Source organism: Anolis sagrei, chromosome 5 (genome assembly GCF_037176765.1).
Source record: "Anolis sagrei isolate rAnoSag1 chromosome 5, rAnoSag1.mat, whole genome shotgun sequence".
NCBI classification, from domain to species: domain Eukaryota; kingdom Metazoa; phylum Chordata; class Lepidosauria; order Squamata; family Dactyloidae; genus Anolis; species Anolis sagrei.
This window is the reverse complement of record NC_090025.1, coordinates 36364993-36381148: the sequence shown is the minus strand read 5'-3', so window position 1 is coordinate 36381148 and position 16156 is coordinate 36364993. Positions and strand designations below refer to the sequence as shown.

Genomic DNA, 16156 nt, shown 5'->3' with positions numbered 1-16156 from the left:
ACTCTTCAGGGCTATTTCCTGTTGCATAAATCTTCAGATGGAGTGCTAGCAGATTGAATTCATGCTTGCTGCATTTTTCCATTCCATTTTCTGATGTTGTTAGGCCAGTTTATTGCTGTTTTTGCATTTTTAGAGAACATCAACTACATTAACTCTTCCGTAGGCATCTTTTCCATATAGCATTAATTGCACACTTTGCAGATGCTTCACAAAACCAGCACCATTACAAATAACTCTCTCTTGATTACATCTTTCAAAGCACTGAAATGGTTCAAATTGTGTTTAATGGTATCTGCTTATGGTCTTTTGTAGAATATGAAGCTAACCTAGAAGATCATATAACATCCGACACCTCTGGTTATTATCAAAGGATGATGGTAGTTCTTCTTCAGGTAAGTTTTTATTATAGTAGAAGTTACTTTTATACAAACTGGAGTATCTAAAACATTTTGCTTTCAGTTCACATTACTCTTTACTTATGCTTAAAAGTTACTTTTTAAGACTACAGCTCCAGTCTTCCACTAACAGGGTGATTGGTGGCCAGGAATTCTAGGAGCGAAGTCCAAATGAAGTAACTCTTCCAAACCTAGATTTACTTGATTTATATAAATCCTTTCTATTCCAAAATGTCTGAAAGTGTTGCACCCCAAGCATGGAGCCACCTATGACCACAACACTAGAGTCCAGAGTGTAGGCAAAAAGTTTATTGTAAAAACATGTTAGAAGTATATGAAAATTTCAGGAATAAAGAAAGAAGATGTATAAAGAAGATGATTAGCAATAGGTGATAACCAAACAGGAATCCAAATGTCTCATATAGATTCAAAGGTAACACAGTCCAGGAATAGCCAAAAATCACAGATATAGCTTAAGTCCACAAGCAAAAGTTATACTTAGTAAAACTGGAGCAGGAATACAAAAACCAGAACATAGAAAACTTCCAGGATACTTAAATCCAAAACCAAGGCTTGAGTTGAAACAAGAACCAGAGAACTCAGGCCTAGCTTCTCACTCAAATGCTATGTTGCCTGAGCTGAATTTAGGGTACACACTGGCTGTTAATAAACAGACATGAAGTCATGGCATTTTCCACTGACTTTCTCTATCTGTTTCCCATGAGGCCTTGTTGATCTACGGAGCTGACTATCTGCCCTAATCTGCAGACATAAATCCTTTCTTAGGTCCGTATCACCAGGTGTTCTCCCTTGAAAGTTTTCTTTCAATTCGTCTTCACTTGACCCCTTATCTAAGGATGTTGTTTCTGACTCTTGTCATTAACCTTGGAGCCCAGAGACAATTGTAGTCTATTGGCCTGCATCACTATCTAAGGCAACTGCATTCCTTGGCCTGTATCATTCCCTTGGCCTGTATCACTTTGGATCTATATATTCAGCATTCCGAGCTAAAATGAGCTTTATTACCCAAGTAGAACACAGCCTAGTATTTGGATTATCCTCATACCGAAGGCAAAAAATATCAAAGATCATTGGGTAGGAACCATGTAGCACTTCATAGTCCATACTTTGTTGAATGACAACAGCCAACAGCTATAGCCTGCATAATGAACACTGTGGAAAGTTAGGAGTCCAACAACATTTGGAAATTCCTGGTAATAGAAGGTATAGGACATATGAAGTGAACAAATACAGTGTGGGTACAAATTTCCCTTTCAAACTATTTTTTGTTTTTGAGAAAGCACTGTTTTAATTCATTTATTAGTTAACCTGCACTTATTTTTCCCTATTTAGGCTAATAGAGACCCTGATGGCCCAGTTAACGAGAAGCTAGTGGAGCAAGATGCTCAGGTAAGTGAAGATTTCCTCAGCTCTTTTGTTCACCCATATGAGCATGAAAAACATCCTAAAGACAGAAGCAGTGATAAAATCAACTTAAGGGCATGATTTCTACAAGGAAATGATATTATCAGTTCATACAAAATCCAGGGATGTGTGTTTAAAAGGGGTTGTGGTGACAGAGCTGACTGAAGTGTCAAATATCATTTTTGTTTTTGGAGAGTGACACATTTTTAAAAGCTTTAAGGAAATAAATGGCTGCTAGAAAATAAAGTGACGGTCATGTTTTAGTGACTGCTACCATTTTCTCTACAAACTGGCCTTTCCTCTTTATTGCCATCTGTGAAAAAAATGAATGTTAACGATTAGCTGCATTTCCAAGAATTTTAATTAGTGTGGCCCCATGCAAAACAACAACAGCCCCGTTGATCTATTAGGTAAATTGAATGTTCAACTGGTAGAGAATTAGATTTTTTTCCAACTTGAAATGGAACTAGTTAGTAAAGAGTGAGTGAAGCTGAAGTTACCATATTTCTGACTTAAGGTGAACATAAGACAAACCTATCCTCTGCGGCTTAAATAATGTGACATTCTCTTGGAGGATTTCAAACCCTGGTCTCCCAGTATCCTTGTCCAAAGCCCAGATCACGTCATGCTGCCTCTCTTTTTGCATTTATGCTTCAGCAAAAGAAAATCAGTTAATTCAGACATGTTTGGTATAGTCCTCTTTAGGATGTATCCTTCAGATGTAGTAGTAGTAGTAGTAGTAGTAGTAAATAATAATAATAATAATAATAATAATAATAATAATAATAATCTATTTGTACCCCGCCACCATCTCTCAAAGGGACTCGGGGCAGCTTACAAAGCACTCAAAGGCGTAAACACACAAAATACAACAAGTGGATAAACAATAACACAAAAGCAATAACAAACAACATAATATCACCAATCCCATGGGTTAAAAATAAAATTCAGCAATAGCTGCAGGTATAAAACAAACTGCAAACAATATCATAAAGTGCAAGGAGAAATAATCTCTTGGTCTTCAAATATGTTTATTAAAAATTTCTAAACATGGTCAAAGGCTTGTCTAAAAAGCCATGTCTTCAATTGTGTCCAGAAGGCTTGATCTCTCTTAGGAGGACATTCCAAAGCAAGGGCCCACCTCTGAGAAGGCCCCCTCTCTTGTCCCCTCCAACCGCACTTGAGACGGAGGTTGGTGGGGACAGACAGGACGGTATCTTTGGCAGATCTCAGAGCCCACACCAGTCCATAGAAGGAGATGTGGTCTCGAAGATGTAATCATTCTTTTGCCAAAAATAAGGAAAACATGTGCTTCAGTTATATTATTACTGAGGGAGATGTTCATTACAACTACTGTACTCTAATAAAGTACATTTCACAGAAAGCCCAAAATATGTTTAAATATAACATTTAAGTCATTATGTGCTAGATTAGATAGCATTATATAGAGCCCGAGCACATTTTCCAAACAGTTAAAAAAATGATATCACTTCTTAAGGATGCCATCAAAAGGAATGTTTTGCAAGATTACATTTGTAAGTGTTACATTTGTGGATCATGTTTCCAAAAGGTAATAAATTAATCTGAACAAATTTTAGAGGAATTGAAAAAAAGTGTGGATATAATTCTTTTGCTATGAAATTTCTCAAGCCCTATATACTGAAGTGTTTTAATACATTTTGATAATTTTGATCTGTCCATAATCTTCTACTAGCCAATAGTGCTGCCAAGTATAACTTTTCCTTTTGGAAACAAACTCTACACGTATTTCAGTTAACTCAATAAAGTATCAAGTACCAGAACAAGTGGACAGTGTCAGGGTTTGGCCATGGACTAGATATGTTTTGATTCACACCAGATTCACAGGTTCCAAATGACAGATTATCAATTGATCTTCCAAAAGGTTGAACAAGATTTGGAGTGGTATTGAAGGGTGCTCATCCCATATTTATTTTCATCTTAAGTTAAGGGTTAAGTTAAGTTAAGAAAAAAAACACCAATTGAGTTTTTTCAATATCCATTTATTTATTTTTATCTAAATTAATTGGTGATGAGAATAGTCTTAACTATGAAGAGGCTTTGCCAAAAATAAGATGCTTATATTTTTACCTTTGGAGAAGACCTGTAGGACCTTATAGTATATTTTAATTACCATTCATTTTTATGAAAGGAACCCAGAGCAATGACAGAGATTGTTCTCAAATACCTAGAACTTGGAAATGTAAATTTTTAAAACTATAAGTCTCCTTATCAGCATAATCATTGTGTCAAGGGAATTCTGGGAGCTGAGGTCCAGAAATGTAACTTTCCTAAAACCTTGGGAGGCAGTTCAGTTTACTAGATTGCCTTGTATCTCACAGGGAGCTTCAGGACTGAGCATGGATTCGATCCATGCTGCCTAGTTCCTAGCTGAACTTTCTACTGTATACTAAATCAAGTTAGCGTATGTCATAACGATGATACTCATATAATGACTCACTAGAAGGTTGGGAATTAAAACTATACTGCTACTTAAAAGTAACTATATTGCAGAGCCTGCCACCACAGATGTGACTGTTTCAGGAAGATTTCAGGCAAGCCAATGTTTCTGGTGAATAACGTTTCCATGACTTCACTTTGTTTTCTCTATGCTGGTTTACAAACAGGAAAAAGGAGTGGTAGCAACAAAGGGGCCAGTTAGATCATACGTTATTTTAGATTTGGCTGGTTGTGTTAATTATAGTGATCCTAGCTGTTCCTCTAGGACAGCTTCATCAAATACCATACTTTTGAAGTAGAAGTGTTTTTGAAGTTTTCTAGTAGAAATAGATGGAAAAAAATAGATTTCGTAGAAGAGAAAAGACTAATAGAAACATAGTATACAGGTTGAGTCTCCCTTGTCTGAAATGTTTGGAACCAAAAATCTTTTGGATTTCTTTTCTGGATTTTGGATTATTTTCATAAACATAATGAGGTAGCTTGACAACAGGATTAATTATTGGCCTTCAATTTCAGTCTGAACATTTTTTATAGCCATCTTAACACACATTGCTTGAAGGTAATTTTAGAGATAATAATTCTAATAGATTTGTGCATGAAACAAAGTTTGTGTACATTGAACCACCAGAAAGCACTCATATTAGCCTCCCATATGGATAATTTTGGATTTTGGAACATTTTTGATTTGTGGACAAGAGATGCTCAACTAGTATTGACTACACTGTACTGGCCTTACAGAGATAATAAGAGTTTTCACAATATATGTTTGCCAACTTGATGTTGACATCTGCAGGCCTGATGAGAATAGTGAAATCGTCTTGGCCTAATGAGCATTTCCTGCTGTTTAGCCCTAAACCGGACTCTTGAAAGTAACAGGGAATCAGGCACTTTATTTAATCAGAAATTTAAGTAATCTTCTTCTCCCTGTGAATTTTAAATTGCTGTTTGGAGTTTCTGAATGAACTTCAATATTGCTACAAACAGGGGAGGCCTGCTGTTCTTTAGAGATGTGTTCTTTTGGATCGAAATTGGTTTTGAAGAAACACCAGGACTTGTTTTGAATCACAGTCTCTTATGAGTCAACACTTTACTCTCAAAGGAATACACTGTGGGAGCTCCAAGAGCAATTTTTAAATTACAGGAATGGTGGCTTCTCAAAGCAAAACAACACCCAAAGGCAGCAATTCATCTTGCTATTTGCATAATCCCTTGGATTGTATCCAGTGTGAATCTCGGGAGTAGCCCTTGGCTTCTTCTGTATTCTGTGGGTATAAGCAGAAAAAATGTCTTGCAGGCATTGTTAATCATGTCATCGTAGCACTAGCCTTTCTTATTCATGGTTATGACCATTCCCTAAATAAAACTGGTGAGAAGAAATGTTACCTAATAAAGTAGTGGATGGACAACAATGGCTTCCAAATATTTTTTATTCGTATCAATTTTAGCCATCATATGCAATGGATATGGATTATGGGAGCTGTAGTACAAAAACTTCTGAAGGGCAAAGTTTGTTGCATTCATAGTGAAGAAAGGCTCTTCTGAATGTGTCCATCTACACCACTGCTTTTGGAAAAATGGCATTAATAAGCTTTTTGAAAAGGAAAAATGATGTCCTATCCTTTTGGCAAATGTGAATCTCCATGACCATCTGGAGACCACCTTTTGAAAATCGAGGAAAGGCATGACCTTGTTAGAAGTCAACCATCTGAAAAAGTGATGTTCACAAGCATTTATGTAATGGCATACAGATAACACAGCTGTTAAACTGATAAACCATGTCTTTGAACTACCAGGGAGAAAGACATGCCACTGCACAAAAAACACATAGCTAGCAGAGTTTTGAAAAAAAATCTTTGAAGTTGAAGTTGTCCAAAACATATACACTCCCTTGAAACTTAGAGACAAAAATCAAGGTCTTCTTTTAAAAGTAACATATCTTGTTTACTCATAAACATCTTGTATTAATTTAGTACACAGGCACATTTCTAGATAGGATGCAGTTTCTCTGTGTTGAGAACACAGGGTATCATTCTTAATAGTCCATAGTCCAAAGTCTTTAAGTATACATGTTATGAAAATCCAAACTGTATAATTGTACTCACTGCTTCTCAAAGCAAACATATAGTAAATTGTTCCTGTAAAAGCCCAAAAGACAACTGCTTCTCTTGAAGCCCAAAAGCACACTGCATCCACCTCCACTGAGGTCTAAAGCGAACTGCCAACGTTGAAGTCCAACAGCATACTGATAACAAAATGGAGCCAACAACTGTAGCTTGTCAAGCAATTACTTATCCAGGCAATGGCCAGACCAGACCTGTTCTTAAAATCCAGACAGTGTGTTTACTTGTTGAATTCTCCTAGTAGGTCATTCCACAATTTGGGGGCAGCCAACAAAAAGATCCTCTGGCTGACAGTTGCCAGTCTAGTCCTGGCTGGTTGAAATAACTCTCCCTTGGGGAGAGCCTTAGAGAGGACTTATGTGGCCTTCACCCTGCAGGTTTCACAGCTCCATCCTAAAATGAGCACATCTATATCTTATAAGATACATAATGGCATGGATCAGGGGCCCTCAAACTTTTTAAACAGATGGCTAATTCACAATCCCTTGGACTGTTGGGTGGCTGGACTATAGTTTGGGAAAAAATGAATGAATTCTTATGCACACTGCACATGTCTTATTTGTAGTGACAGGCACATAATGGCAAAGGGCTTATTTTGGCAATCCAGGGCACTGTTCTAACCTACTGGAATAAACATCACATGGGGGAAATTCAGTGGGTGAAGCCAGGTGCACCTGAGAAATGTTACAGAATGATTGGAAAGGCTACACATAATAATGTAGGCATTACCCTTTTGGACCTATAAGGGAGCATAACATGGAGGATCTGGTCAGACATCACCTTTGCAACCCAACCCGTGAATTGCTATGTCATTTGGATAAGCATGTCACATCTTTTAGATTTGAACAGACAGCCATAAAAATGATGAGGGCAAGTGCATGCCGCCCTCATTTTCATTTTGGATGGAGGCTTATTTACATAGCAATTAGCAACTATGTTCAGAAAGGTTGTAAAGAGGTTTTATAATTGTACCAGAGGCATTGGTGTAATATCAAAACAAATTATGATCCTAACATATCTGCATTAAGTAGTTAATTAATGCTAGCTAGCAGATGGCTTTAAATAAGTTCTCTTGAGTGGACAAGGCTAACATCTGGAATCGTGTTTTTTCTTTATGAACTTTGTGAAATGTCGGTCATGGAAACTATCATGTGATGCACTATCCACATGAAACCATCTGTGAAGTATTCTTGGATTCTTGGATTTTTCTTGGTTTGTATGTCCAATAAAATGAAATTTTCAGGCAATCTATATTCAGCACCTCCTCAAATGAGCCTTCCCTAAAATGCCATCCTTCAGATAGAATTGCCACCAGTTATCCTTAGCTAATATAGCAATTGCTGGCTGGGGTGATAGGAGCTGCAGCCTATTATATCTGGCAATGTGTGTCTGTATATGGATTTAGTAAAGACTATATTTAAATGCTCTTGTGGCTAAGTAGCTGCATTTATAAAAGATTGGTCCAGAAAACAGAAACATCTTCAAAACTTACCCTTATGATAATGATGATGATGATAACAACAACAACAACAACACTTTATTTATATTTCACCCTATCTCCCCAAGAGGACTCAGGGCAGATCACAGTACACATACACAGCAAACATTCAATGCCATTTTGGATAGATAGGACAGAGACAGACAGAACAGGAAGGAGATATGTTATGTTGACATGCAGCTTTTTGGCGCATTTGAGGTTGTGCTTGAATCCAGCCACGGGGGGGTGGGGGGTGCTATCGCTCCATCCTCTATGACGAAGAGCTATCAGGACTTCCTCTTTCCTTTTGGTCACCAAGCATTTTCTAATCTTTTTCTTTTTGGTGTCGTACAATACTCCCTCGATTGTTTTAGAGGTACCTAATTTCTCTACTTACAGCTCAAGCTGTTTTTGAACTTCTTAGGTAAACAGTAAGCTGGGTCGACAGTCGGGATCTCACACCAACCCAGGACTTCGAGCTGGCAACCTTTCAGCTGGTAGATCTTATAATTGCTGGTGATTTATCAGCTGTACTAAAGCCCGGTCCAACTTTATTATTTTCTTCTGAATAGGAGCTGTTTAGAGCTGGTGAGCTGAAATGGGGAACAGATGAAGAAAAGTTCATCACCATCCTGGGAACTCGAAGTGTTTCTCACCTAAGGAAGGGTAAGAGATGAAAATGTTAGCACTGGAAGCAAATGCAAGTAGACCTGTTGCTGTGATTTTAGCATGTTGAACATTCTTACATTATTGTTGTATTTAAAATTAACTGTACAATGCACTGAGGTGATTTGTTTTCTTGTCAACTTACAATTACAAATTACCAATGAAAATTTAAGTGCACATAGTCACCACATGTATTCTCTCTTTCAGTGTTTGATAAATATATGACCATCTCTGGCTTTCAAATTGAAGAAACAATTGACCGGGAAACTTCTGGAGCCATGGAGAAGCTGCTTCTGGCAATTGGTAATGAGAAGTCCTCTTAGTACATTGTTTATAAGAAATACAAACAAGTAAAGGATAAATAGTATCTTTTTATTGAGGTCCTTAGAAGTGGGGAAATAGAGATAGTGATTTTAGTTGCATTTCACCTTAATATGAACCCAGTGGTGCAATGGGCTGAACCCTTGTGCTGGCAGGACTGCTGACCGAAAAGTCCGCAGTTTGCATCTGGGGACTGGAATGAACTCGAGCTTTTCATGCGGGGACATGAGAGAAGCATCCCACAGAATGGTAAAACATCCAGGCATCCCCTGGGCAACATCCTTGCAGACAGCCAATTCTCTCACACCAGAAGCAACTTGCAGTTTCTCAAGTCACTCCTGACTGAAAAACAAAAAACCATAACATGTTGGTCTCAATTCTAGATTTTTAATGTTATGAAATGATAGATCTATTATGCATGTTTACAAATCAGTCCCATTGTGTTCACTTCATGTACATAGAGTTGCAGCCTAGATCACTGTTTGGTTCTGTTGGAGTCCTAATTTAATATATTTTCAATTCTTTGTAATTATTTATTTATCAAAAGAGAGCCAGCATGGTGTAATGGTTTGAGTGTTGGACTACAACTGTGGAGGCCATGGTTTGAATCCCAACTTGGCTATGAAAACCCACTCACTCAGTCTCAGAGGCAAACCTTCTCTTGAACAAAGCTCACCAGGAAAATCCCATGCTTAAGGTTGCCATCAATTGGAAATGATTTGAAGGCACACAACAATAATAAAGTAATTAATTGCTTCTCTGCCCAGCAAGACACACAACTTGTTAATTTCCCCCCCAGAACAGATAACAGAAAAAGTAAAGCCCAGACCGAATTATTTAATTCTCACCTGCTACTAGAAGAATAGCAGGATTGGACTTAAATTGAATTAGAATAATAGCTTTGGAAGAGACCTTGTGGGCCATCCAGTCCAACCCCCTGCCAAGAAGCAGGAAAATTGCATTCAGAGCACCCCCGACAGATGGCCATCTAGCCTCTGTTTAAAATCCTCCAAGGAAGGAGCCTCCATCATACTCCAGGGTAGAGAGTTCCACTACTGAACAGCTCTCACAGTTAGGAAGTTCTTCCTCATGTTCAGGTGGAATCTCCTTTCCTGTAGTTTGAAGCTATTGTGAGAAAGCATCACAACAAAATGGTTTCTCCAGAGAAGGCACTGTGTTGAGCAACCTTGAATCCCAAGGTAGTGGGACATAAACAGGACTATAAGATCTCAAATGCCAGACAGCCTCATCCAGAAAAGGTGGTTTCTTCTATATCATGGTCTCAAGCTATGTAGTAGGGCCGGTTGTATACTGTATTACTAAATCACTACAAATCCACTTTAACTGCCATGGTTACATCCTGAAGTTAGGAGTTTAGGAAGGCTGGAGATTCTAACTATTCTTCCCTAAACTAAGAATTCCATAATTCCATAGGATGCAGTCATAGCAGTTAAAGTGTAATTATAGCACTATAGGAGCCCCCAGTGGCGCAATGGGTTAAATCCTTGTGATTGCAGGACTGCTGACCCAAAGATTGGCAGTTTGAATCTGGGGAGCAGGCTGAGCTCCCATCTGCCAGCTCCAGCTTCTCATGCAGGGACATGAGAGAAGCTTTCCACAGGATGGCAAAGCATCCCCTGGGCACCGTTTCTGCAGACGGCCAATTCTCTCACACCAGAAGCGACTTGCAGTTTCTTAAGTCGCTCCTGACATGAAAAAAATAGCACTATAACTGTGTAATATGAAAGAGTCCCACGTCAGAATTAGTGCTTTGAATTGAAGTCAGAAACAAATCAGAATTCAGCACAGCTGGCTCTGGACTGGTGACATGCGGTGTCCACAACACAAACTATAAACAAGCTGGCTGCCACATTTCCTGCTAGTTGTAGCTTCTGAATACTTTTCATTGACAGCCCAATGTGTTGGAAGGCAAATGCCATTTCCACAAAACAGCCTGTCATTCGATGATGCAGGATTTTTAAGGCCTTGCTTTCACATTAGAATATATTGTTTTTCTTTTCCAGTGAAATCTGTCCGAAGCATCCCTGCCTATTTGGCTGAATCGCTTTATTATGCAATGAAAGTAAGTCATTTCAACAGCAAAAACATTTTTGAAAACTCTGGTTTGAATAGTTCTGAATTAATGACCTATGTCTTATCTTCTGAAGCTTTTAGCTGCTTGATAGTTTAATCCTATGCATGCTTACTTGGAAAAAGTCCTATTATGTCCTCCAAATATCATCTTAAATGAGCATGTATGTTTTTTTTCTTGCTGAGATATCTGAGAAAGAAAATGCCCCAAATGTTCAACAATATATGAAATAAAATAAGTGTAGTGGGAAGCTTACTTTTTAAAAACACTTTTAATGTCCAATATTAATTATTTGCCATATTTATATCCTGCCCTTCCCACCTGAAGGGGATTCAGAGCGGTGCACATGAAGGCATCATTCGATGCCATACAACACATATCTAGCAAATAAAACATATACATAAAAAACCCCACTAAAAACATTTCAAGATTAAAATGATTAAAATCACATAATCCAATATCATAGTCCAGACCGTTCCAGTTATCATTGCATCATTCCACATTCACATACTGCACTGATAGAAATCCAAAAGCTTGGTCCCACATCCACATTTTCAGTTTTTTCCTGAAGGTCAGGAGGGAGGGGGCTGATCTGATGTCACTAGGCAGGGAGTTCCATAACCAAGGGGAGACCACTGAGAAGGCCCTGTCTCTCGTCTCCACCAAATGCACCTGTGAGGTTGGTGAGACCGAAAGCCGGGCCTCCCCGGAAGATCTTAAACTCTGAGATGGTTCATAGAAGGAGATACGTTCGGATAGGTAAGCTGGGCTGTATGGCATTTCAAATACCAAAGAAGGTACTGACTGATCAGGGCTAACACAAACTATAACTTACCATCTATTTTTATGGGTTTTTTAGTTGAATATTAATTTATTTATTTACTATATTTATATCCCGCTTCTCTCGAACCTAAAGGGGACTCAAGGCGGCTTACAACAGACGCAATAATTCAATACCTTAAAACAATTCAACAGTAAATAACAATCAGTTAAAAATCTAAACAAAATGCCACAGATCAGGGTGTGTTGTATGTCAGATGATTCAGATTCTAACTCTTCCACTGACTAATTTGTATTGTTAATTGATTTTTAAAAACTCTCCTGCTCTTCCTTTTTTAAAAAACCAGGGAGCTGGCACTGATGATGATACATTGATCAGAATCATAGTCTCAAGGAGTGAAATTGATCTCTTGGATATCAGGAAGGAGTTCAGAAAGAATTTTGCAAAATCGTTGTACCATGCAATTCAGGTAGGCCCTTATGCAGTGAGTTTACTCTATTCTCTTTTTGCACAAACATGAGGTGTCTGGTACAAAAACATTATAATCTATAACAATTTGAAGATACAGGGTGATATTTTATTTTATATTGGTGTGTGTTAAATCCATTGTAGGCTGCCATTGGAAATGGGAATAAATTAGTTTAAATATAGCAATTGTGGCTGAAACTGTTTTGTAGATCTGTTATCTCTGTTGTGAGGGGGAGGGCCTGGTGGCATAGCAGGTTAAACTGCTGAGTTGCAGAATTTGCTGACCACAAGTTTGATGGTTCGAATCCAGGGAGCAGGGTGAGCTCCCGCAGTTAGCCCCAGCATCTGTCAACCGAGCAGTTTGAAAACATGTAAATGTGAGTAGAAGGGACTCGGGGCGGCTTACATGGAGCCAAGCCCAATCACACAGAGTTAAAAACAAAGCATATAAAATATAACAATAATATAAAACAGCATAAATCAACATTATAACAATTATATAACAAGCATCATAAGCAACAACTGAGGACATACTTCAAGTCTTGTTGTGGGAGGGTGGGCTGGTGTGCAACAAATTAGAAAATAGGCTAATCAATAAGGTGCATAGATCATGTAGCAGCGTAAGGATAAGAGCAGTTATAACAGGGACATAATGACTTTAAATAGTGCAGTAATAAAGCACCACGACTCGACCTAATGTCGGGGAAACTTTTACCTTTACTCTACCTATGTCTTTTGTAAGCAAGCCTTCAATATCAACATTGTTGGACTTCTGCAAGTGAGGTTCCAGATTTGCTTCTCCAGCTTTTTGATGAAATGTAGAAAAAACATGACGTTTCCAATAATTTCTATCTACTGTTTCCAATTTTATGACCCTACAAATGGATTTCATATGGTGAAAGGTAAAGCTATCATACATCAAGGATTTTATTCTTGGAGTCACAGCTGACTTCTTCCCTGTGTTTTGATTTGCAGAAAGACACATCTGGGGACTACCGGAAAGGTCTCCTGCTGCTCTGTGGCGGCGAAGATGACTAACTTAAGAGCAGTACAGAAGACAAGAGTCATACTTCTTTCCATGTGCCTTCCTCTCTTAATATGGCTAAGCTTGTTGGCATTTAGAGCTGCATCCCTATTATAAAAAGCAATTTACAAATATGTACTCAAGTGATAAAAGTTACTCTTCCTGTTGAAATTTCTACTGGACCATCTATTTAGGATTGCCGCTGCTCAGCAAGGACCTTTTTTGTGGTTGCTGTTATTATTATTGACCTTGTTTGTATTTCAATGTATTGTATTTTATACATTATTTCACTACACATCCTTCCTTAAAAGTCAGGCCAGTCTTCCAGAAGCCATTAGGTTGGATTTGGACAAAACTAATTGCACTGAAATCCCTTTCAGTGGGAGACATTCATCCTCATGGTTTACTTCCATCCCATTGATTTCAGGGGGGATGAAGTACAACCATTTTTGGTTAATCTTAATTGCAAGTCTCAAGGAGAGTAGACCCACTGAAGCCATGGCATTTAGATAAGTGTTGATTAATGAAGGAATAATCAAGCAATCTTTTAGGGGGAAAAAAGTAAATCCACAAACTGTGTGCACTTTTGAGTTCTCTAGAACTCTTTCCTATTGCACATTTTATGACATAGTAAATTCAGTTTACTATCTCAAAAATGCAGGACAGGATTTCAGCCATCATTTGAGATTCAGCCTGTTATATCTACATTCCTAACTAAAAAAAAGAATTTAACAGAAACGCCTCGTACAAATTTACCTCTTTTCTTTGTAAAATAGACAAGAAACTAAAAGTCTTAACTCCTTTTTTGTAAAAGTGAAAGCAAAATACATTCCAAGAATTCAAACCAATTTCCTTGAACCATATTTTGTACTTCATTTAATGCTAATTTGAAAAAAAGCTTATGCTAGTGGCTTTAAAATTATGAATTGTGCATAAACCATCTTGCCGTATTTGTATTGTATGGTGCTATTAAAAAAGTGGAAAATATAATTGTTTGAGTAGCATTCATTTGCTATAGAGCATGTACACAATGCAGAGCATTTTAAAGACTTGTGAGTATGTTACACTCATCGTGCCTCCATTCATTTTAGTTTTGCTGTTCTGCTGTTGAAGCCCTGCCTGTAACCTGGTGATGGTAAAGTTTTGGATGTCCAGATACTTTGGGTTTTTCCCATCAGTCTTCCTAGCATTGCCAGGGTATTGGATTGTAGAAGTCCAAATCATCTGGATGACCACAGACTCCTAACTCTTGTTCTAATCCTTTCCATTTATGCTCCCATCCCCAAATGTATATAATTTCAGTAGGTACAGTTCTCAAACATGATAATCTTAGTTGCATGGCAGATGGATATATAGATGGATAAGAGATGGCTACTGAACTATGTATTGCGCTCCATACCTTTCTTTTTTGCTGCTTCCTTGGGGTTGTTATTGTCACACACTGCCATCTCTTTCTTCCTCCTTGCCCTCAAACAGACCTTTGGCTTCTTCCAGCATCACGCTTCTGGGATAGGGAAGTACTTCTGAGGTAGGTTTCAAAATATTATCCATATGATGGACTAGACTGTAATCCACAAACCTCATGATATAATACATGCCACAAAGGTTCTGCAAGATTTGTTGGTTTGGTATGGCTCACATAAGCCACTTCTGAACAGAAATATTTTTTTCAGAGGGACTAATCTTAACAACACAAAGGGAGTAGAAGAAGACTAATGACCAAATCTAACAATATCTAAATTCTGTAGTATGTGTACACACATTCACACATACATATATGCATGTGTATATGTAACTCCCAAGGTGCCCTTTTTGACTTATGATGGCTCCATTTGAGTGCTGTAAATTACTTCATGGAGGAAGATAGTGCAGGTAGCATTGGTTGTTGACAGTCCAACATCAAGAATCTGAGAAGTCTACCAGAAGACAGAGGAGTGCAATGGAGAATACTCTTATCAATTCTCTGTTGATTTCCACATGTCAAGGGGAAAAAAGGCTGAATCATCTTCCATGAGGAATAATAGGCATTGCTTCTAGCATATGGATCACATTGTCTGCACAAGACAATTGCTGAACAGCTGGGACAGTTCCAATGGAAGTGCACATGTTTTTGGACAGTGTTTGTATTGGGCCACTCTCCAAATGCCATTAGGCTGCTGTTAGAAAGGTGGTTCCCAACCTATTTTTGACCAGGGACCACATGAACAAGGACCGCTTTGATTAGGGACTACTCTCCAATATTAGTACCAAAAGGGTTACAAATCAGTTTTTGGTTAACTTTAGATTCAGTTTGGTTATTAGGGTGCTGATTCAGAAAACTGCATTGTATAGACCACATCAGCTCTAGTTTCTGGTACAGAACATATGCTGTCCAGTAGTTGGCATCTACTCGCCCACAGAAAACCATATTTAACAAGCCTCTGCACTATAAGAAGGTTTAGCAAGACCAGTCACTATCGTTGCAATGGTGTAGTAACACTGAGGCTGCAGACCATATTTTAGTTCTTGCAGACCACAGGTTCTTGCAGACCATAGTTCTTGCAGACCATGGACCACAGGTTGGGAACCAGTGTGTTAGAGGAAAGACAATAGGCTACCAGGACTAGGCAAGTGTTAGGCTTTTGGGCAGAGGCGGCCCTAGTTAATTTCAACGGTAAGCAAATAGTATTTTGGCGCCCGCCCCCCCCCCCCCAACCAATCACTGAAATATATTTTCTGTTTGTCATGGGTGTTCTGTGTGCCATATTTGGTTCAATTCCATCATTGGTGGAGTTCAGAATGCTCTTTGATTGTAGGTGAACTATACATCCCAGTAACTACAACTCGCATGTGTCAAGGTCTATTTTTTCCCCAAGAGCGCCTCAAGAGCGCCCCTGGGCAAAATCAACTATACTGCAAATGCTTACTTT

The 16156-nt window shown here is 38.4% G+C and overlaps 1 protein-coding gene across 1 annotated transcript in view; it reads left to right on the top strand.

Moving 5' to 3' along the window:
• The window catches only part of ANXA5 (annexin A5), a 40464-nt gene extending 26227 nt beyond the window's left edge, over positions 1-14237 (top strand). Inside the window, exons 7-13 of the mRNA XM_060778996.2 lie at positions 313-392; positions 1749-1805; positions 8468-8561; positions 8769-8864; positions 10907-10965; positions 12102-12224; positions 13199-14237. Coding sequence (XP_060634979.2) covers positions 313-392; positions 1749-1805; positions 8468-8561; positions 8769-8864; positions 10907-10965; positions 12102-12224; positions 13199-13261 — 572 coding nt within the window. The 3' untranslated portion in view covers positions 13262-14237. The remainder of the gene's footprint in view (positions 1-312; positions 393-1748; positions 1806-8467; positions 8562-8768; positions 8865-10906; positions 10966-12101; positions 12225-13198) is intronic.
• The last annotated feature ends 1919 nt before the right edge of the window (positions 14238-16156 follow it).